We start from the raw sequence: 24,221 nt of genomic DNA on the forward strand, positions 1-24,221 counted from the left end.
ATATGTTTGGGTAGTAAGATAAATTTATCTTTTAATGGTTTGTAACATCAGGAACCTAATTTAAGAAAACATTAATCATGTTTGTCATTTGCGTGTCTTTAAGGATATTTATTGCCCTTTCCATTCCAATGAAACACGTTTAAAATCATACAAATTATAAGAATAACAAACTTCAAGAGCATATTTAAATTAATATTGAACCAACAGAATACAACTTAAATTACTAATAAGTTACATAATTTTAACCATATAGAGTCAAATTCTACTTGATATAAATTATAATCTAAAAATGTATTTTCTAAATAGTACATAAAAGTATCATAATTTATTTGTAATGGGCACCAATTTTTGTTTTGTGACGTTCACGGCCAAGCTTTTTAAATCATTATTCAAAGAAGTTTCTATAGGTTTAGAATCCGCCCAGAGATCTAACAAGGAAATTTTAGAAGAAGACAAAACTATAAAAAATAGGTATGAAAGGCTCACGCAGGGGCCGCTTTTCTGTGATAAGTGCGTAATCAATGTTTAGCTTGACGACCAACATCCTTTGTAAAATAGTAGAATATTATTCTTTAATTATTTGTGGAAAATACTACATGTTGATATAATACCAAAATGGGTTTTAATATAGATGAGAAAAAGTCAAAAACCCCTAGTGCAATCTTCCGATTTTAACTTTTATTGCATCTTTATTTTATTTAAAGATGTATCTATAATGATGTCAAATATCATATTATGATATTTTACATCATTATGCAACTAAAAATAAGGTTATAAACTTGCACATAGTTTAAAATTGCTCGTATAGGACTAAAATCAAAACGGCTGCCACTACAGCCAACTCTTAAACACTAAATACTCGTACGTGTATCAGCTGTGGTAGCTGCAGTACGTACAGTTACTTTTAGCATGCCTTGAAGTGAATTAAGCTATAACTACATGTCATCCTCGCAAGTGGAGAACATTTTGAACATATACTATATATATAATAGTTATTTTTCCATAACAACACCAATTTCTTTAAAACGTGTTAATTTGGTTATATTTACATTTTTTGATGTTAAAGGTTTAATAGCCCGTTTAATTTTAATTGCATGTTAACAGCTGTTCAAACTATGGGTAATTTAGTTTGCATGTGTAATACGAAACCTTTTATAAAATATCTATTTCTCAAGGGATTTTTACAAAAGTGGTATATTTGGAAATTAACAGTTATTTATAACATTTTTGTAAACATTGTTATCACAACAATATAGTAAGTGGTTTATTAGATGTTTCAGAAAGCAAACATTACATGGCCACCATTTAAAAAAAAAAAATTATATAATACTTTTTAACACGGACCTGCTTGTCAATTTTTGTAACAATTATGAAAACAGCAAAACAAAATACAATTTTTTGAATAAAACAAATTATGTATAGATGCTAAACAAACTGGATACTGGAAAAAATGATTCTCCAGTTTTAGCTTAGAAACACACACAGAATCTGAAAATGCGTAGCCAGCCCTAACTTTGTTATTCTCTGTATATATGGTGTAATTTCGTAAACTTCATTCCTATGCAAGAATTGCAATGTTCAGTTTGCTTTTCGGCCTTATATTTTGCAATGTTGTTTACATCGCAGTTCGGCCACAAAACGCTTTCTGTAGTGTATTTCCAAACTCTCTTTTATTTTAAAATACAATATACAGAATATTTTGAGCTTTTTCTTTCTTGTAAACGATTTTCTTTTAATTGGGGAAACGTGTCCTTCAATTTATTACATGGTGCGATCGCTGCTTGACAATATTTCCAGTATATCTTCAAATCTTCAAAATAACTTCAGTAGGCTAGACTGGTACAAATGCCTAGATTTTAATATCAATCATGTTCAATTCTAAAGAATTTTATAAAATAACCCATGATACATTCTATTAATAGCTTAATGTTATTAAATTCAAATATTGTATCTGAACTGTTTACTTTACACAAATAGTATATAGCCCTAATTTGAATGAGCATATCCTTGAAAGTATTTAAAGCAGAATCTTATAAAAAATAAGAACATGGATGACCATTAATTATTGTAGATAAACTTAAACTGGCTTCTGCAGAATCATCATTGGTTGGTTAAGGTTATATTTATTTTTGGCCTCACTGGTTGTGAATTTAGAGCATCAATAATATCATTGACGCTGATCTGGTACTTCGGCAGCTGTTCAAAGCTCTATATTGCGTCTCTTTCTGTATTTTATTTTGATTAGTGTTTTTAAATTAAATTTATTTAACTCTGAATGCTCCATATTTATCTCATCATTCTGTGCGTTTAGCAAAGTTTGATAGCATTGCGCTATTTATCACTCTTTAAAGAAGTATCTAATTAATATCGTTGCTAATTTATATCGATATAATCGATATATGTATACTGTTTAATAAATTTGAACTATTAACGTAATTAAACGCTTATATTTTGTTACTAAATTAATTAACTTAATACGTTTATATATATATATATATTATTATTTGATATTCGTTATATAAAGTATCAATGATTAAACCTTAAGATATAACAACGAATCGCGTATCGTACTCTGCCCCAGGAGAACATGTCTATACCCTGAAATGTTAGATATACATTCTTAAAACTAATTGAAAATACAATTAACCTCTAATTTAACTAAATTTAAATAATAGTAATTATAATGGTAATTCCATGATTCTAATTTTATATTTTTTTATAGAACAAACGATAACTTTATCGTCAAATAAATATTTATATTTTATAAAAATTAGACCTCAATACTCTTCAATGTTTATTAAAATTGTTTGTGATCCCACAGTAAATTTACACTCCTGCGACTTAGTTGATGAGCCAGTTTGGTTATGCCTTATGGACAGTTCTTTTCGTAAGTCCTTTATTGTATGTACGTCAGAAAATTACCCAGGTACCTATAAATAACTGGAGTTTGTTAAAACAATCAGTCACAACTACGTCTCATAGATACTTTACAATCATGAGAATAATAATATCGCATTTTCGTCAAGCATGATCTAGATGTCACTTGATGCGAACTTTGAAGTCTTAGAAAGTAGAGTGGATTTATACTATTTGTAAACATATAAAATGCCTTGCAATGTTTACAAATTGTATTTGTGTAAGCAGAACAAGGAAAAATAATTAACGCGTTAGGAATTATATTAGTGGTTGTATATTTAATTTTGGACGCTAAATTCCCAACATGCATTTCATTTAACTTCATGAACCATATTCATCCGAATAAACAAGCATCACATGAAATGTTACGAGGGTTCGCAACCAAATATATATGAATAGCGGTAGTGCCGATGTATTCCAGCCAATCGTTGAAACAGCCAGGCTTGAATGGCATAACCCTCTGTAAAATACAATATTAAAACAATTAAAGATTACGATTTTATTAATAACAAAATATTTAAGGTCTACTATACATAACTATACTACTGCATAACTACAGTATGCATATATATATGGGACCTTCCTCCATATATATAATATATCTATATCTTCCATGATAATTGTACCATTTGAATACTTTCACATTAATTAAAACATTAGACGACTGTTACTTTAGTTTTCTTAATGGATCTCACACAACCCTTTTAAGGAGGTAAAAGTTTAAAAATTCATCTGGCAAAATTATACAAAATTTCATTTTTACTATACGTCAAAGCATTTAAAAAATGTTTAACATAAAGTTAGAAAGAATTTAATGTTAGAATGGCTTTCACTACTAAATTAAGAAAAATGTATGCTAATGTTGTAATTAGTTGTAATTTTGTATTTTGTGTTGTAATTAGGCTACTAAACGTTCAGGGATGAAAATCAATAATAGTATTCTCAGATATATAGGTAATTAAGAATTAAGCTTTGACATAAACAAAGGATGCTTTGCAGAAGAACATAAATTCTCTAATATCAACAAAAATGCTTGAATACACTGTACAAGTTTAAAAAGATTTCCTTTGCAAATGTTTTTGAAATCTCGATAAAATCCTACTTTTTTATTTATAAACAATTACAATGTATAAACCTATCAAGCAATTCCTATTAGCCTAACTCTAGAATAAGAAAACCAAAAAATTAAAAGTTAGAGTAGGCTCCCCCGCTATATCAAATTCAGGATGGAATAATTCTTCCTATAGTCTAGCTTCTACAAGATTTTATCAATATCATAGTTGGTTAAGCGTTAGCGAAGTAACTAGAAAGCTGCATTTATGTCCGTGTCTGCCCACCAATATCTCGAGAACGAGTTGACCTAGAGACGTGAATTTTTGCTCGAAGCATCATTTTGATATAAGCAACATCAAGTTCGATGATAGTGTTTGTCACTCAATAAGATTTGACTGGGCAGTAGTGAATACCTTTACACTGGTTTTATGGGCAAATCATGTTTACGAGTAACCGCAGAATAAATACATTAGTAAAAAGGCTGAGTTCAATCATATGATATTTTAGTATGTTACATAGTAACATGTGTATCCAAATGAAATGAGCTCTATAATGAAACATTTTACATGCGACCTCAGCAAAGCCTGTTAAACCACACGTGGTGTGGTACTCCTATCCTTGTACGAAGATCTTTTCGTGACTGAATACTGGAACACAATTCCCTCCATTTCAGGCATGCAGTTTAGCACTGTATTAAAAAAGTAAGCCACATGTAGAAAAACTCCTTAGACAATAAACGTATCCCCTGGGTTGTTTGTTTATTCAGTCACTATTCCATATATAATACATAATAGGAGTACGCCATACTGTGTGTTTCATAATAGGCTTCACTAAGGTTGCATGTACAATTTCTATATCTCATTCATTAGTATACATCATATCATATTCTATATCATATTCATTCATTCGTTAGGCTACATGCATTTCTATGTCACATGTTAAAATGACATATTATTACTATATCATGGTTATTAGTTATTTAATGGGTACTAAGATCTGTGTATAACATATACGTATTTAAGGCACCTTATAGAATAAATTTATTGCATTTTATATTATGGGTAAATGTGATTAAATTTAGAATATTTCGAAATATTCCAACGTTAAAATAGCATTTTAAGGGAATTATTGTACTTATTTTTTTTTTTTGTTTACAACATTTATTTATTATGCGTTGCCATCGTGTTAACTCATTATGACTAATGTAAACGTATTCGGTAGTGCTCAGCCAAATCCTTTTTAGCAACATTCCCCTACCATCGAACTCGATGATGCTTATATAGAATTAAACCTACACGCAAAGTTTAAGGTCAGCTCGATCTCTAGTTATTGGTGGACAGACTGGCAGATATAAATGAATACTGAAATCTCGAGTGATAGGCTTCACTAATGCTCAACCAACAAAATGGAATGAACTTTTTTAAGAACTCATTTGACATCGGTGAGGGAAAAAGTGACACAGAATTCTCCAGATATTGAATGCCAATACAACTAGGTATCTAGGTAAGGTAATTATGATAGACAAATACTGACATCGACAAAGCGAGGATCGTGGATCTCAAACCAGTTCTGGTGTAGGTAAGTGAATGAGCCGAACGGTGCATTGGCGATGCCCACAAGTTTGCGGTTCTCGTAGTGCACATAAGGGCCCAACCAATCGTGGCAGTCAAGCCACGGCGTCATGTTGAAAAAGTAATGATTACCTGGAATCAGAGAAAATTAAATAATTGTTATAAAAAGATCTTTCTCAATATTTAAAATTGAATTAAGGACATTATATGTTATATATGTAGTTCGCAACATTGGCATTAACTAAATTGTAAAACATTTGTAACAAGAGACGTTCTAAAAAAAATTGTGGACAAATTTGAACGCTTTCAACAACACTCGAGTTACAACCTTGTATTCCGTATTAATTTTATTTCTAAGTTGGGGATGCTGGTTCAATATAGTAGTGAGTTTTTAATTAACTTTTTACAAATAACACATGAATTAAGTTGCTAAACATATTACCTTTGTTAGAAGTTAGTATACTCAATACATAGGCAAATATTCTTAAGTAAGTTATTGGCAGATATCTGGACAGTATTTCGAGTGATTCTCTAATGTCGATTAGTAAAATAAACAGCTTTTAAATTTAATATCCCTGAATGGCATGAAAACTATTGCTATATAGTTAATAGGATTAAAATGTTTTAGAGACTTTAAGGAATTCTGTTAAGATTCCTTATCTTTGCAAATAAGAGTTGCTTTGATTTTTTCAGTTTTTCTACACATTTCTAGAATTTTTTAATATATCAGACGTGATTAAGACCAAACCATTTTGGAGCTAACTTATTGTATTATACGTTAAAATGAACTAGGATTACAACTCCTAACCGTGAAATTGAATCAAATATGAAATTTATTTTATCTCGGTCAGTCCATAAAAATATTCCAGAATAGTAATATATTTAGTATCTCCAGTACTGGTAATTTCTGATTTTCAAAGATCTTTTTTTTAATTTACAAAAAGAATGCGGCGCTCTGAAAATATTGCAAGCCAACCAAAAATTCTACATATTTACAAACTTTTAACTGGCTTATTTATTTATGCCAACGGTACAGACCATTACAAACTTTACTGAGTCAACTTGGTTGAATAATCTTCATTCATATGTCATTAGAATCACGCTGACAAAAAGACAGGAGATTCAACTGTTTGTGATAACCTCAATCCCAGAGATCTAAGATCCAGATCTAGTACAGTTTTTTGTACTGATCTGACAGATTCCAAGATTTCAACAGGGGCGTAACCAGTTGAATATTTGAGGAAGTTTTAATGTCTTTATTACTTTTCCAGCTTGTTCATTTACTCTACTTATATTTTACTTCAGCTTAAATTAAAATTACAAATAATCAAAATTATAGCAAGGTAACTTAAAATATCCTACTCATATCCAGATCAAACAACGCACCCATTCCTTTGTGACAAACTTGTTTTGTGAACCCAATGGACATGATTCCATATTCGTGGTCGGGTATACGAACATACTCTCCTGTCAGAGGCATCCAGACTTCGTCAGCAAATATCCCACCTGTTTCTTTTCGCCCTCCGTTCTTCAGAGTTTCTGTGGAATAAAAGTAGGCCAAGGCACTGACTTTAAAAGTACTATTTAACGAGCAAGTATAAACAAATATTACTTTTTTACCCGTATAGTAATAGAAAAACTACTACTTATATTTTTGAGTTTGATCGTTTATATATTTGGATTTTTAGAAGATACCACTCAAATCTTAGATACTTAATGATTTGCGTATTTAATACTTGTATGAATATCTAATATTACAACAATAAACTGTAATAATCACTTCATCAGCAACAGTGATCGTATTTTTGAAGAAGTATCCTTGTACAATGTGTTGATTAAAGCCTCACAGTATATTATATGTCATTTTTATAAACTTAAACAAACTTTTAAAAATAAGCAAACCTGGACTGGTGAACAAGAATGTAGTTTCCCAGATGTCGGTATCCCAGTAGTTGGCCAGTCTGTACATCGGTTTGTCGTCGTACCTGTATGTGAATTCCCGGTTGTTCGACTCGCCCATCTTAGGCAGGTCTTCAATGATGTACTAGTTTGAAAATAAACACAAATTATTTTGCATTCACATGTATTTTTTGTTCAAACTGTAAAACACATGGAGTAGTAGAAAATCATTTATTTTAAAATCTAAAAATAGCGTAATGTTTTAAAAAGTAAGCATCTCGATTCATTAAATTAAATTAAAAAATTATTTCTCATCCAAAGAGGATGAATGAAATTGAGCTAACTGAAAAATATCATTTATAAACTAATTGTAACAGGATGAATGCAATGAAGCTAACTGGAAAATATAATTTATCATCTAATTATAAGAGGATAAATGACAACAGCTAACTTGAAAATATCATGTATAATCTAATTATAAGAGGATGAATGACAACAGCTAACTTGAAAATATCATGTATCATCTAATTATAAGAGGATGAATGGAGTTTATCTAGGTGTAAAACAGCTTTTATTATCTAATTATAAGAGGATAAATGGAGTTTATCTAGGTGTAAAACAGCTTTTATTATCTAATTATAAGAGGATGAATGGAGTTTATCTAGGTGTAAAACAGCTTTTATTATCTAATCATAAGAGGATGAATGGAAAGAGCTGACTTAAAATACCATTTCTTATCAAATTTTAAAAGGATGAATGGAATTGAGCTAACTGGAAATAGCATTTATCTAATTGTGAGAGGATAAATTGAATGGTGTTAAATGGAAAATCATATTTCTTATCTAATTATAAAATGATAAATTAGATGGAACATAACTTTTATAAATATAACTCTAAAACTGACATTATCTTAGTATTGGAAACTAGAGATAATAAAGTATTAGCAATAGTATAAACCGAGGTAAAATAAGTTTTTCTTCTCCTATATTTTAAAAATATTTAATTGTGCAAGAAATATACCATACGTGACTGGAATGAAGTAATCAAAACGATTCTATTAAATCCATAGAATTGAAAAAGTTTGTTGAAGAATCATTAAAAAGAGTTTTTCTTATAACCATTGCCACTAAACTGATAATCATGATTCCAGCTATCTTTAGATGCAACTTTTTATACCAGTTATCAATTTGTTTAATGTTACTACTGCATTTTTCTGTTTTTTAGAATTCCATATTGCATAATGCACCAAACAGAAATGCATCAGGTACAAAACCTCACCTTTAAAGATAAGGGTACTTGATGATTATTAGTATTAAAGCCTTTGGTCTCTTATGATGTAAACTAAAGCTTATCAGTTAAAGTTCAAGATTGATATAATATTATTTAAATATTTTCAACGACTTCCTAAACAAAATTTACGCAGTGGAATCAATGCAGATGTAAAAAGATATTCCACATATTTGTCTTTCTTCAGTACTGTATTGAAGGTCGAAATTATTGTAAGATACCAATCATCGTAACTTACATGTAAGAAGATAGTAAGCTGAAATAGTAACTCCTTGTGTCTAATCGTCGTAACTTACTTTTAAGAATGATTTAATATAATATTTTAACTCTTTTTAAAATGAATGCAACTACTTTTAAGAAATATGGTAATTTAAAATCGTAGTTCCTTGTAAAATATGAATGATCGTAGATTACTTTTAGGAAAGACGTCAGCTGAGATCATAATGACCGTAACTTACTTTTAAGAAGGATGTAAGTCTTTGTAAGATATTAATGGTCGTTAATGGAACTTACTTGACTTTCACTTGGTTAGAGAAGAACCTAAATTATACTTACACCCAAACGCATAGCACAAGGATTGCCCCACTGGTCAAATAGCAGCATCATTCTAGGGTCGTTAGGATAGGAGTAGATATCACATTTCAGCTCCTCATCATATCCGGCAATCACCCAATCCGGTGGAGATTTCTCATTGATCTCATGCACAGACGTTGGGAGCTTGTGGTATCCGTCGGCTCCACGGCAGTAAGTTACTGCAGAAGTATATTTAAGGAGCATATATAACTTCAGTAAACTGTTGGATTATGATTTATTTTCTTATTTAATTTCAATTAATTACAATTAATTATGAACAATAATTGTAGTAATCCAAAAATTTAATAATTATTTGATGAAACTGGATTTGTATGAGTTAGTAGTGTTATTTCGACATTCATATTTAAAAACAAAACTAGTATACACCAGAAATTTTAAAAATTAATCATCATTTCGAGCATCCTTAGAGCACGATTAATAGATTCCAGTATATGAACCTTTACCAATTCTACATAATTATACAATATTTTGCTTCAATTCACACATGGTTCATCATCTCTATTTTATTTTTTAAGCTGTCTCATATTATCTTTTTCTTTTTGTATATACTCGATTATAAATCGCTCATGCATACAGTATGGATTCCTCATACGTCCACAAAGTGTGATTATATGGTGGAGGAATTTTGGGCTTCCGAAGGGTCCAAGAGGCCAGCTCTCATCACTCATTTGCGTGTAAGCCTCCTACAATGCGACTCAAATAACGTGGTTTTAGTGGAAAGTATGACAGCTAAATCCATACAAAGATTTTATTCTTTGAAATATCAAAAGTACATTTCGTTGAAACAGATGTTATTTAAGATTACCTGACTGCATAGTGTTTGTTTTTGTTGTGTCTATGTTCTTTATAACTTCTTTTGAAATTTGATTAGACAATACTTTCATTAGAAAATGTTATTTGCTTTTTTTCCAGCCCCAACGAAAGCGTTGTTGGGGGAGGGGTTGTTGGGGTTGGACAAGTAATGAATAGCTGCGATCAAGATCATTAATTCCTGATCTACGAATTTTTGAAGGGTGTTTGAAAATCCAATAAGCTCAATCAACCGTTATGGAAGTATTCATTTTTGAGTGATATAAAACAGCGAATAAATTCTTCCATATATAAAAACTAGAACCAATATGAAAACAATTTGAAAGAATCTACTTTTAATCACTAATACTGAGCGTTAAAACATGTTTTTATTCGTTGATTCACTTTATATTTAGGGTTGGTTAATACAGGAATTAAGAACCAGAACTATAGAGAGCAAACGTCAGAGAATACGCTTAAAGTCTGTGTTTGTATTTGACGAGCTGACATGTGCAGATGTGTTCTTTTGCAACGTATTCACACGCATTTAGTCTTTGTCACAGTAAAAAGGCTTTGTCACTTCACCAATTACTACCGCACTCAAGTAGTCACTTTGTTACTGTATGTTTGAATCTTCTTTCAGAATAAAATATATTTAAAACGAACACTTTACCAACTTGTAACGACTTCACCCTTTTATTTTACAAGAATAGCTGCAGGCTGTTTTACAACTTGAATACGATGAATTTCTTTTTTTACTTCAATATTTTTCCATTCAAAGTTTAACTATATATTACTGCTATTTATCTAGTTTCTACATAACATTTAGATTAGGTGATTCCTGTTTAACCTGAGTATTTGGTGTCGAATTATCGAATTATAAATTTTACCCGAATGGTGAACAGAGACGTTATTAAGTGTTTAATCAACCAAAACTTACAAATTATTTAAATCTTTCTCTGTATATCAAATAAATTAGAGTGGATTTAATATTGTTGCTGAATTGATATTTTTTTGTAGTGTTAGCTACTTATGATGACGTACATTATGTTTCTTGTCCTTTTTCCAGAAATCCTATTTCAATAAATTTTCATCCTTTAATTTAATTTTTCTCATTAAAATTACGGTCTCTGTTATACTTACAAAAATGTTTCTTTATACAACATAGTTTTCTTAATATTTTAAATCGTAATGTTCTGCTAATCAATGATTTTTTTTTAATTTGTTATTAAGTTGAAAGTTCCAACCAAATTAATCTAGTTTTTAATTATTACAACAAACACCTGTATAAAATGATAGTATGGCTTAAGTCTAAATTTTAGATATTAAAATATGTTTATTCAAACTCTGAGGTAAATGCTTGACTAAATCCTGTGATAGTCATTTGCTAATGTAAATATAGCATAGGATCGTGTAGGACATGTTTCATATTTTCAGTTCATTTTTTGAAAATGTGTTGAAATTTTGAAATTCTGAGTTTAAAAAACGGTTTGACTTCTTACTAATCGGATAGCTATGTTAAAGTACCCTTCAAACACTTTAACACATATTAAATCACTCATAGATGCGTAAAATTGAAACCTTATCACAATTATTTCCTATGAAATAATTATAATTAATATGCACTTATATTAGTGTATCAAAATACAGTACTTAAAAAAATTAATTTCCTTGCTATGTTTTCATCATTTGCTTGCTTTTTTCTACTACAATGTTGAATATCCAACATTAATGCTATTCACTATATAGTTAAGATTTATAATTATAATCATGAAGCTCTGTACATATAATTTTCAATTTAACTTCTACCGAACAAATCTTAAGGGAAGATGGTTTTTAGAACGTCATTGATTCAAAGATGGGGGGGGGGTGAAAATATGTTCTACCTAAACCTGATGTACCTCCTACTATATTAATCCATTTTGTTTTCTTAGTATTGACATTCTGTGGAATCAATTTTGACCCAGGATTCTTCTGCATTACTTGAACCAAGAAGACAGGATTCTACATTGCATTATAAGGTCAATAATGCTATTTACATGCAAAACTAATCTGTAATATATATTTAGTTCCACAGCAAATGACAAAAATGTCCAGGACCAGAACATACTTTTACAAATATAATTTGCATATCTTATATGGACATATAGCTTTAACCAAAACTTACTTTTAAAATGAGTTGCCATTCATTTTTTGAGCACATTAAATCAAGTGACCCTCAAACCAAGAATTTATATTAACAAGGAAATAAAACTAACATACGTTTATGTTAGTATCAAGAGTATCCTTGTATAAGTAAAAGTTTAATATTATCATTCGTAGAATCGTGTTTACTTCTTATATTATTTTGTTTGAAGTAATTTTATAATATGATAATTTAATTGTAAACAAAACATCAATCTTATAATTAGAACTAATATCTATAACGAATACCAGACATATGCCCTTAGTATAGTAAATAGAATACGTTCTGCAGTCAGACATTGCCACACTGGTTCATATTTCTGGTTTAATTATTTTCGAATAAATTGGAACCAGAGTCATTATTTCGCTAGAGGTAGTTAAATGCAATTATCCTCAATCAAAAATACTTGTGAGTGGGGTTTTTCAAAAGAATCTAACCAGTCAGAACAAAAATAATTGTGTGAGCTAACAGTAATTCGGACAACTTTAAAGAAAATTTTTTTGAAGTAACTAATTTGTATATTCAAAAAGTACATTATGTGTAATCATATTATAACCAAGAATGAGTACTTTAAAATACTTCAAAACCTAATTTTACCCATATCATTTCGTTCATTTTCATAAAAAGATATTCCAACAGCCAAATAATTATTGTACGTTACTTTTTTATTACATTAATGAAGAACACTAAATTAATCATAATTTAATAACTATTCATCAACTAGCCTTATGCAATTAGGGTAACATGAAAGATCGTACATAAAAGATTTTTATAGCATTTGCTTGTTTTGTAAATAAATATATTAAAGTTATTTGAGTTTTGCAATTCGCAATTTTCGCACGAATATAATATCCCTAGTAACATAATATTCCACGAAAATAATCAAAAGTGATTGAAACATATTGGTACCTGTAAAATTATGGGTAACTAGTAGGGTTTAATTTGACAGCTATTAATTTGTTCAAAAACAAGACCATAAGTTTTGTTTAAGAATTTAACTCTTATAAAGCAAATTTTAAAAATTTTGATATACTTTAAGTGGCATATATAATATTATTTTTAACCAATTAATATTTTTGCAGAGTTATGGAAGAGTTAAAATTCCAAGCAATATTTATGAATCTTTTTTACACTTAGATGGACCGCCTCCAGAAGATTAAGTATTGAATGTATATAAAAAATATTTTTTTATTCAAAGTGTAAGTTTCCCATGTACTACTATTTAATCATGAAAACAAAATGATATTTAATGAGCTTTTCTTTACTTTTTGAAGAATATAAAAATTGATATTCATATTTCATGTAAATCCACATAGTACATATAAATATATATATATATATATATATATATATATATATATATATATATATATCATCCACAAATAAATTAAAATTAAAGTAAGACATCACAAACTAATACAACTATGGGCAAATTTAATTTCTGTAACTTACCATGAAGTTCTGTTCTCGACTGGTCTTCATTTGCTGAAATTCCTAAAAAACGATGTTTTATATAAAATGTATAAAACAATGTATTACTTAAGAAGTAACATTTTTTATTGATTTTCATTTATTAGTTGATAAAATTATTTTATAAAATTGATATTGCACCCATTTTTGAAGCTATGTATATAACTAAAATTGTTATAATTTTTAAAATACACAATTAAATGAATTGCAGACAAAATGGAATGTAGAAGATTCATTTTGAGTAGATTACTTTCATATATACAAAACTGTATACTAAAAGGATAATAGGATTCCAATGTCAAAACATCTGAAAAATGATAAAGTTCGAAATGTACAGTTTCATTTTTGTAACATATAACGATGGTAAAAGTACGAAATTCTATTATCCTTTCAATCATCCATCTTTATAACATACTTGAACAAAGAACTGTGAAAGTCGAAGAATGTCTTATTTTACCAGGCGAAGTTAGGGCTAAGAAGCCCTCTCTAACACTTAATCAGAGGACCAACGGGTTAGAGATGACTTCCGAACCACCACCAACGGCCGGGCAGCCGGTACGCTTGCGCGGACAGAATCGCTTAGCGGTCACACATCCAAGCAGCAGCCACGTTCGACATTGTTTGATTACGTTATCTTGCGATAACCGCCGTACTCGCTACACTGCACCATGGCCATTGGTAACTATCTACTGTTACAAAGAAATCAGATACGACTACCTTTTGAGACTTAATAAATTCTTTTATCTTCTGATGGTTAAACAACCTAAAGCACATAGCGAACTGGTTCAAATAAACAACAGCGTATCAGTGTTTTTTTAGGACAGGCCAGAGTTTAGAATTGCAAAAAATAACTTGTGTTTAATATGAATGATGTACTATTTACCTCTACTAACTAAAATGAAACTTGGTATAAAGATAACTCATGAATATGTACTTATAAAAACGTCTGACAACACACTAAACCGCTATTATCAATAGCCACTGGGAATTGGGTTAGCTTAATTAAATTACTTTATCAAACCTCAATGTTGGTCCAGATGTCCAACCTTAAGAAACATTTATGTTCCAAATAAGGATTCATAACTTTTAACCTCTTGATAATCATTAAAACTCATATAATAGGAAGATGCAAGATGTTATCGATGGCTTTGCCACGTAATGGGTGTTACCACCTCTATCACCCTATGAGTTCTCCTCGCCAAATCCGATCAGACTATTAATTTGCATACTCTTTCATGTGACTTGTTAATTATTGTTAACTCAGTGACAAAACTAGTTGCAACAAAAGTAAAAATTGTTTAAATTGTTCTTTTCTAAAATATATGAATAGTATATGAAGTAATTTTCATGCCAATGCTGATTGCAAGTAAGTTACGGATTTTAATAAGTTGACAATCATTCTGTGTCATAAGGTTAAGATAATCATTGATTGTATTAGTTACACCAGAGATAATCCCCCCATTGATATAAATTGAAGCATAGCAAAAGTGAGCGCTTTGGCGCTTTCTGTACGGTACAGTGGAGCGCCCAGTCTCTTGCACGGTTACAGGACAGCTGACGCTGTCTCTGCGCATTGCGCTGCGCATCCTAGCGTCGGCCCTCAGAACTAACTACACCATAGCACAACTTGTCCGTATGAATAATTTATCTTCTGTGAAACTAATACAGTTAAACGTATAAAACCATTTAGTACTCATTCTAGAATTAATGGAGCGTTATTTAGCAATAGTACAAATAAACACGCATCACCAAGTCTGCAGCAGCTGTTCTTAATTTTTACAGTGAGCTGTTCTATTCTTCACCTAAGATAATTATAGAAATAAATTCTTACCTGGCAAGTGAATAGATTGTGTTAGCAAACTAATAACAGTAATCTTGAGAATCATCTGCAACAGATATACAGATATATAATACACCTTAATGAGAAAAGCTTGAAATTGAAACGTGTCAATATTAATCTATGTATAAAATAGCTATTTATTAGCGCAGACGATTCCAGAGCAGTGTTTAATTACGGGTAAACCGTCATAAGAGCATATATTAAATCTGCTAACGTTAAGAAATACCAATAAAATTGTCGTAAATTACTAGGAATAATACTCAGCATAACTTAAGCCTCACTCTCTTAAATTACCCCTCTTAACAACCAAATAAAGCAATATAATTTCTAAATTAGCAACACGGTAGTTGTTAATCTAAATTATTTAGTTTAAAACAATGACATTTTGATGGAATATTCTTAAATGATTTATTGCATCTGTGTGTCAGACTCAGAACATGCCTGTGAGGAAAAGGGATATCCTCAATTAATCCTAAAATTAAAAAATGTCTACATTTAATATTTTCACATTGCATTTAGAAATAACCCAAAATTGTTTATTATGATACGTCATATACAAAACAAAAATACAATTTTAAATAATTGTATGCTTTTCATTCCAAACTCTTATTTACTTCAACTAAACCTGGTAAAGGGAATAATTAACTAAATGGGTTATTTATTTACAAAATAAAATCATAATTAAAACTTTAATTTTATGATATATGTAGATGATATATGTTCAATATGTAGAAATATAGAAAATGTTTATTACAATAATTGAAGAATTCTTATTGAAGATTAATATATATATATATATATATATATATATATATATATATATATATATATATATTATGTATATATATATACAATTATAAGTAATATATATACATTTATATATAAAACTAAAATATATATATATATATATAATATAATATATATATATATATATATATATATTATATATATATATATATATAATGACGTTACTGCATTGCCATTTTTAAACTATACAACTGCATATGTGTGGATATAGATTAATGCGATGCTACAACTATCCATGGTAAACTATAACATGTTACAGCACTATTGGAGAAGTTGCGCAAAGAGCCGAACCCGACATTTCCTAACAAATCAACAAATCGTGAGTCAGGCATATCACGATTTATCGTAAGAGGTTCTAAAAGCTAGCGTTCTTTTTTTTTGTTATTTCCCTATGAAACAATTGTTCGGACTATATTGACAAGCCAACTACCTATCCTGTGTGTTGGAGCTGCCGTCTGATAGCTCGTTAACACACTGTTATGTGTTTTCTTCTGTAAATAAATCTGTACTTACTTTTTTAATTACCTAAACTGTTTCTTGTTAGTAGAATAAAAAGAAACATATTATATTTTAGTACATTTTATGTCAAGTCAGTGATGGAACTTGGATGATTGGAAAAACTCGGTATCCCAATGGTACAATAATAGATGACTAATATGACTTGTTAGAGTTATATACACGTTTATTTCTGTCGTTAAACTCGTTTATTCTGTAGTATAAACTGATTATTACTATCATTTACAGTACAAATCCTTAACTCAGTACTAACAATAAAAGATATTGTCATTAAATAAGAATGCGTAATATTTAAATCTAATACTCAACTTCGCCTGTATCGTAGAATATTACAGCTTGAACAATACTTAGCAGCGTCGCATTATAGTTGCACTTACAGCAACAATGTAGATGTAGTAGGCTGTCTGTTACAGAGCATTGTCAGTACACGTGCATTTAATTTACACGGTTGGTTATACACAATGGAAGTTCAACTGAGCATAAATTTAAACTCTTCGCCAAATTTATAGTCTTTTGTTTTATGTACTTGATAGTTTGGAAAGTTATATTTTACTAACCGATCTCAAAGATCCCATAGAGTGTAAAGAATTCCTTATTTCATATATTAAATCCTCATTTAAAAAATTTATAATTAGTAGTGCAATAAATTAAGACCCGGATGTAGTAGCCTATGTATCGTGCTAAAACTAAAAGTAGCTAATTAGGGACCAATCATATTTAACGAGCGGGCCATGCCCCAAACAATCGAAAAAGTTATAAAAAAGGACTTTAATTTCTATTTACGATAAATTCTTTTCACTTCATTGAACAAACAAAAATGGAGATTGAACATGAAAATTTTATGCTTAAAGTTTTATTTTCAGATTAAAATCCTTCACATTTAATCACCAGAATAAAACCCCTAGATTTATGCCTTAGTTCTAAAGAAATCACTAATTTTATTTATTGCAAATATCAACTGTTTCATCATTTTAATGTCTTATTAACTGGTATAGGGTTTTTCGTTATATCATTTTGTTCATTTTAACAACAATAATGCAGATTCCACGACGCCGATTTTTAAGCACGTGCAGATTTTTAAACAGGCCACAACCGAACATAATTCCTGAATAGAAGGGTATCATTGCCACTCAGTTTTAAATTTCAATATCCTGTATACACATTAATGAGTGAAACAATAATGTCAGATAATTACTAAAAAAGACATAATTACGACTGATATGTTCTTTATAAATGGCGTTAATTGGTTGACAGCGCAACGTTTATCCAAACATTGATAAAAAATTGTGTTATGGTAGATGGTGGATTCTAATATTAACTGGACAGAACTTTCAGTTAATTCTTCTAAATGTCTTTAACTATCTATGACGTAGCAAACTTGCGAAACATTTCACTAGTCACTACTGATTGGATTGAGGAATATATTGTATTCACAACAGTATTCAAAGGAGCACTTTAGTTCTCGGCGTTCTTAGGCTAAGAGATTGTCTAATTGGTTGGGTGTTATCCAAGGGGCTGTAGAGTTCATTTCTATCTATCCATCTGTCTGCACAATATCTCGAGAATTAACTGACCTGAAAATGAAGTTTAGCATGAAGCTTCACTTCTTTATAGGTATCGAGTTCTATGATGGTGCATGTCACTCCATGAGCTAAAATAATATACAGTAATGTCTAATGTATACAGTGTATTTTGTAATTGTACATATATACACACACACACATACCTGTATATATATATATATATATATATATATATATATATATATATATATATATATATATATAATATTATATATATATATAATATTATATATATATATATAATATTATATATATATATATAATATTATATATATATATATATAATATTATATATTAGTGTGTGTGTGTGTGTGTCGTAGGGAAAATTAGCAAACTCTAATTTTGCTTTGGAAATATTATTAATTTGAACTAGAAGTGTAAAACTCTCAATTTCGCTTAACAGTTCTCTTAATCATAGACACTGAAAAATGGGTAAATGGGTGCATGCTATATGACTAATTCCATTTTTTTAATGCCATAAATACCTATCGTATTACTCACAAGTGCTTTCACTAAGAAAGCTATCAATTTCGACTGTTGAGTTCCTCTATATTTATCTAAAATAGGTTGTTCTACTGAAATCGAAAGAGTTATTCAAACAAATAAACACAATGTTGCATATAAGTTGCGGGCGAAGCTGCGAGCAAATGTAGTTGCTTAATATGTATTGTTTCTTAGTTTATGAAGAATTCTAACATCAGCTATTACTTAGTTTATCCATTAGTATTGTTCTATTGTCATATATGACTTGTGAAATGTGTAGGCCTACCATTTACGAGAACTGTACGATATTCACTAAACGTTACAGTAAGTACATACTTTGTAACAACAATTAAATAACTGTTCATTTGGAACAACATTTTAATACACTCATGAATACAAGACTACGCAACGACGTATCTGTTTATTTATTTATTTCAAAGGCAATCGCCAATTTTATACAAAAGTAACAAAAAAATAATTATGGACAAGTTGTACTAAAGTTTTCTTAGGAGCTAATAAGACAGAGAGTAAATAGTAACATACAACAAGGAGGCATTACCAGCAAACAACACAGGTAACAACTGTACAAGACTGGAAATTGTAAGGCTAGTAAACACTGTATAGCAATAGGACATAGAACATAGAGCCTAATGAGAGCTATTTAAATAAGAAATAACAATTAATTAAATACTATAAAGGAAAAGCAGTAAATAAACTATATAAAAAGGACTAACATCAGTAAAGAATCTAAGATAACAGTAGGATAAACTACAGTGGGATTGAGTTAACAGTGTATAGGGCTGCAGTTTTTATAATAACTAAGAAATAAACTATATATCTATATATATATATATATATATATATATATATATATATATATATATATATATATATATATATATATATGGTATATATACTAACAACAATAGAAATATCAGGTAACAATAACAAGAATAGAGATTAGGTAAACAGTGAATAGAGCTACTATTTCAATTGATATAACTAACAGAAAGATTATAAATACCATAACAAATAAATATACAATAAACAACAACGAAAAGAACTTAAAACAGAAACTGAAGAGGAGGCACTGGCACTATAATGAGGGGAGCCGACGGCCCCAGCATTAGGTAACGTCACACAGAGCAATCACCTTCCTTCTGAACGATGGTGCAGAATCGTGGAAGAAATCCAGATGAGTTATATATATATATATATATATATATCGTATGTTATATATAAACCAGTTCCTTTCTAAATAATAAATAGATGACAACCGTGACAGACAGTAAATACATTAAAGGATTCAAACAAGAAATGTATATGCTGGCATGTCTTCATATAGCCATTAGAGCAGTCCACAGCAAAAAGCTCCGGTTGCATTTGAGGGGGGCGGTCTTAACCTATCGTAGCTGACCACCATGTTCTCTATATGACGTGGCTATGATCACATACGGTCTGTTCGATCTGCATGTTGAACAAATATAGTGTACGTATATTTGTTTACGGTAACAACTGATGATGTCTGTGTATATCGGTAACTTTCCTTATACGTAAATTGGGCAACAGTGTTTCGCGCAAGTTATAGAGGGAGGATTCAGATGCACCAGCCTCTATCAGAGTATTTTCGCATGAGCTGGTCTAGATAGAGCTTTTAGACATAGAACTAAAACATTCAACTATCACATAAAATACGCTTCAGATGGTGTTTAGGTAAGCTGCCTTAAAAGCCGAAGTGTCAAACTTCAATGTGTGTTTGACAGATTTGTAGCGTAAGACCTTGCATCATAAGACTGAAACTCTAAATAATAGTTTGACTCTCTCAATGTCCTTCTCACTGTCTCTACAAAATTAAAGACAGCTGAATTATTCCTGTATTATTTAAACAGTATATACTTTGTAATATGATAAATAATAAAACTAATTAGAGACTTTATATAGGTTAGCTTGGTTAGTATCCCCAAATATGACATTTTATAATTAACAAGGTAGAAGTACAGGGTTCACTGAAATTGCATTCAAAATTGCATATTTATTTCTCATTTTATGAGGCTACATTTAGCATGCATGTCATATGACTTTACTCAATTTGTTTTGAATTGATTTACTATGTAATGTTCTCGTTTTTACTATGGGTACCTATTAGACAAATATAACAATGTTTGCTAACGCTCAGGCCAAACCTTATGCAGTGGCATGCACCACCATAGGACTTGATGTTGCTTGTGTAGAAAGGAAGCATCAAGCAAAATTTCAAGCCTATAGGTCAGTTTGATCTCAAGATGTAGTGCAGACAGGCATATATTATTATGTTGTTGTTATTACATTATTATGTTGTTGTTATTACATTATTATGTTGTTGTTATTACATTATTATGTTGTTGTTATTACATTATTATGTTGTTGTTATTACATTATTATGTTGTTGTTATTACATTATTATGTTATTGTTATTACATTATTATGTTGTTGTTATTACATTATTATGTTGTTGTTATTACATTATTATGAATTAAAATTGTTATGTGTCCCTAGTGAGGTAGATATAGTTTAACGTTTATTTGTATGAACGTGTTTTCAAAAATAAGAAAATATTATGTTTTTACTGGTGAGCGTCTTGGAGAGCATAACATTTCTGTTCAAACAAATATAAATCTGTACATGCATTATTTATCATAATTTTATACTTATTTATATGGAACGGGTATAGATTTGAGATTAACCCATGTAGAAGAGGTGGAAGATTCAAGTTTTTAAAGGTAATATTGTAAAGTTACAGCGAGAAATATAAAATTTTGTGATTTTAACAATCAAAAGTATTATCGAAACCAAATTTAAATATAAAAGAAAATTCTGAATCTGTTTCCATTAAATGTTTCCATGTTTTTTAAATGGAAACAGATTCAGAATTTTCTTGTACATTTTAATGTATATAGATCATTACAATATTTTCGTGAATTAATGAATATTTTGTTTTCAGGATTTCAGGTATATGTAATAAAATTGCCCGAAGTTCATAATCTGTTAGAATAACTTTGTGGTGTTCAATTTAGGAAGCACTTTATCCTAAAACTGAGCAGATTGTTTTCGTGATTTCTAAGTGACTTCATCCATTCAGTTTCACATTTACATCATAAAATCAAAAAAATATTGGTTTTAAATATAAATGTAAAATTAAAATTTATACTTCATCAATCGGAATAAAACTAACCTCAAAGGTTCCGATTTTGAGCTTATTAAGTAGAATTAGTATCTTCAAAATATTTTTATTAATAAATATTGCAATATTTTATTCTTATTTTAGTCCAAAAGAACGCTTTTGGCCTAGACATACATTGAAAAACGATTTTAAAGTTGTCTATGAGTATCACAAATAAAAAAGCAGCTTTATTCTATGAGTGGGTGATCCACAGAATGATATTGTTACAACCACTGTCAGTTACGGTAATTGTGTAATGCCTGTGTTAATTGGATGCTCTAATCTAACCTTCATTGGCTGAAGTGGATTAGACGTACACAGAACAGCTCTCTAGCCATTAACAGACGGCTGTTTACCGTCCTGATAAGCTATCATAGTGACTGTTGGCTCTCATTGATGGAAACCAATCAGACATCAACGCGTGAATGTGGATAATGTTATCTTGCTCTTTCGCTACTTTTGATGGACCACATTCTTATGAATTAATTTTAGGAACAGAGAAAATAAGTATTTTATTCACTGGTAAAGTAGCCAATGATCTTGTTTAACCTAATTGATGATTTAGAATTCAAAATTAATTAGTGAAAAAGTTAACAATGTGTAATATTTTTATTTTTATGTTATACTAAACCTGCATTTAATTTACTTTTTACGACAATGTAAAACTAATTTCTATTAAATCTTTAAAAATATATGAACAGTTACTTTATTTTATGTTGCACTATATTTTTACTATATTACTATATTTTTTCATTTGCATATCCTTAAAAATGTATCTACACACCATTTAAGCCAGTCCTTAGAAAGAGCAAGTAACCCAAAGTTTATTGGTAAATAACATGCATAAATAACATACATTATACATTGGGATATAGCTAGCTAGAGTAAGGGGTTGAAGATAGTTCGGAAAGTAAAACTGTAACACTGCGTTACCCTAAATAGCAGTCACCAGAAGTTGACACTGACGTTGCTTGCTGATGACACTTTGACAAGTTGTTATCTGATGCGACTTGTGGGTTGTGGGATATATAATCTTGCCTCAGTAAACCCTCCCCTTTCCTGTATACTGTTCAATATTCGTACATACATTTTTTACTACACTATAAATTACGAAAATATATTCAACTTGAAAGCAAATTTTTAGTAAATAGTAGATAATACTATTGTTCCTAAAAAGGATATAACTTGAAGTTTTTATTCATTACTAAAATCATATATTTTCATGAATATATGATAATATTTCAATTTTTAAAACAGTTTTCATAAATTTGCAGCCTTAGCTGTAGACCAATAGAATGCCTATAAGAAATTTCATATTAGTTATCATAGCAATTCGTAAGCGTTCTCTATGGCACTGGTATTTAGATTTTAGTGTAATAGGATATCACTCGTGTTTTTTAGGTGTAAGCATTCTACAATTGGAGATGTTTCCAAAAATTAAATTTTTCCCTTTGAAAAAACACAATTATTCCAAAAGTACTTTTACGTATTTAATTGTAAAATTACTTACCTAAAACTAAAACTAAATACTTATGATTGTTACCTCTCGACAAAAATTAGCGTGAAGTATTTATAACACGTTTAAAAAGAACCTTAATTATTTTATTATGGACCTATTGTTTTTTTTTTTTTTTTTTTTTTTTTTTATTTAAATTTTCATAATATTTGGTTCATTAGGCCACTTATTTGCATGAATACAAGGTAAGGTATTCAACATAAGCACTGATTGGTATATCATTTGTTGTAGCATTAAAAATAAGTGGGGAAATTATTTTTCCGTATACCGTTATATTATGTTGAAATTATGTTGCAATTATCCAATTTAATCTTTAAATCAATGCATATACCCTTTACTTTATTTTATAAACTGCGCGTACTACACAGCACACGTGATGTCAATTTCGATTAACTAACTCAAATTAGTCATTGTGAGGCAATCAAGTTAATTGTTAGCCAGCATAGTTAGCTACTATGTTTGCTCAGAGAGTGTTTGTTCGCAGTTTCAGAACACTTGTTAATTAGTGTTGAA

The 24,221-nt window shown here is 29.7% G+C and overlaps 1 protein-coding gene across 1 annotated transcript; it reads right to left on the bottom strand.

Moving 5' to 3' along the window:
- Window positions 1-3,174: 3,174 nt before the first annotated feature.
- Window positions 3,175-17,373, bottom strand: LOC124355052. The gene is made up of 8 exons (XM_046805963.1): window positions 17,237-17,373; window positions 15,596-15,650; window positions 13,747-13,788; window positions 9,282-9,478; window positions 7,443-7,584; window positions 6,927-7,079; window positions 5,503-5,672; window positions 3,175-3,376 (listed from the first exon to the last, which is right to left on the bottom strand). Exons 2-8 carry the CDS (start codon window positions 15,648-15,650, stop codon window positions 3,251-3,253), a joined length of 885 nt encoding a protein of 294 aa, XP_046661919.1. The 5' UTR covers window positions 17,237-17,373; the 3' UTR covers window positions 3,175-3,250.
- Window positions 17,374-24,221: the final 6,848 nt, after the last annotated feature.

This window comes from Homalodisca vitripennis, chromosome 2 (assembly GCF_021130785.1).
Source record: "Homalodisca vitripennis isolate AUS2020 chromosome 2, UT_GWSS_2.1, whole genome shotgun sequence".
Lineage (NCBI taxonomy): Eukaryota > Metazoa > Arthropoda > Insecta > Hemiptera > Cicadellidae > Homalodisca > Homalodisca vitripennis.

Excerpts from the sequence above, each read along its gene's own strand:
- LOC124355052 (XM_046805963.1), bottom strand. The coding sequence starts at position 15,650 with ATGATTCTCAAGATTACTGTTATTAGTTTGCTAACACAATCTATTCAC. Across the intron at positions 9,479-13,746 it reads GTCGAGAACAGAACTTCATG|TAACTTACTGCCGTGGAGCC; the intron begins GTAAGTTACAGA and ends ATACTTCTGCAG. Across the intron at positions 5,673-6,926 it reads AGTTTGTCACAAAGGAATGG|GTAATCATTACTTTTTCAAC; the intron begins GTGCGTTGTTTG and ends CTCTGATTCCAG.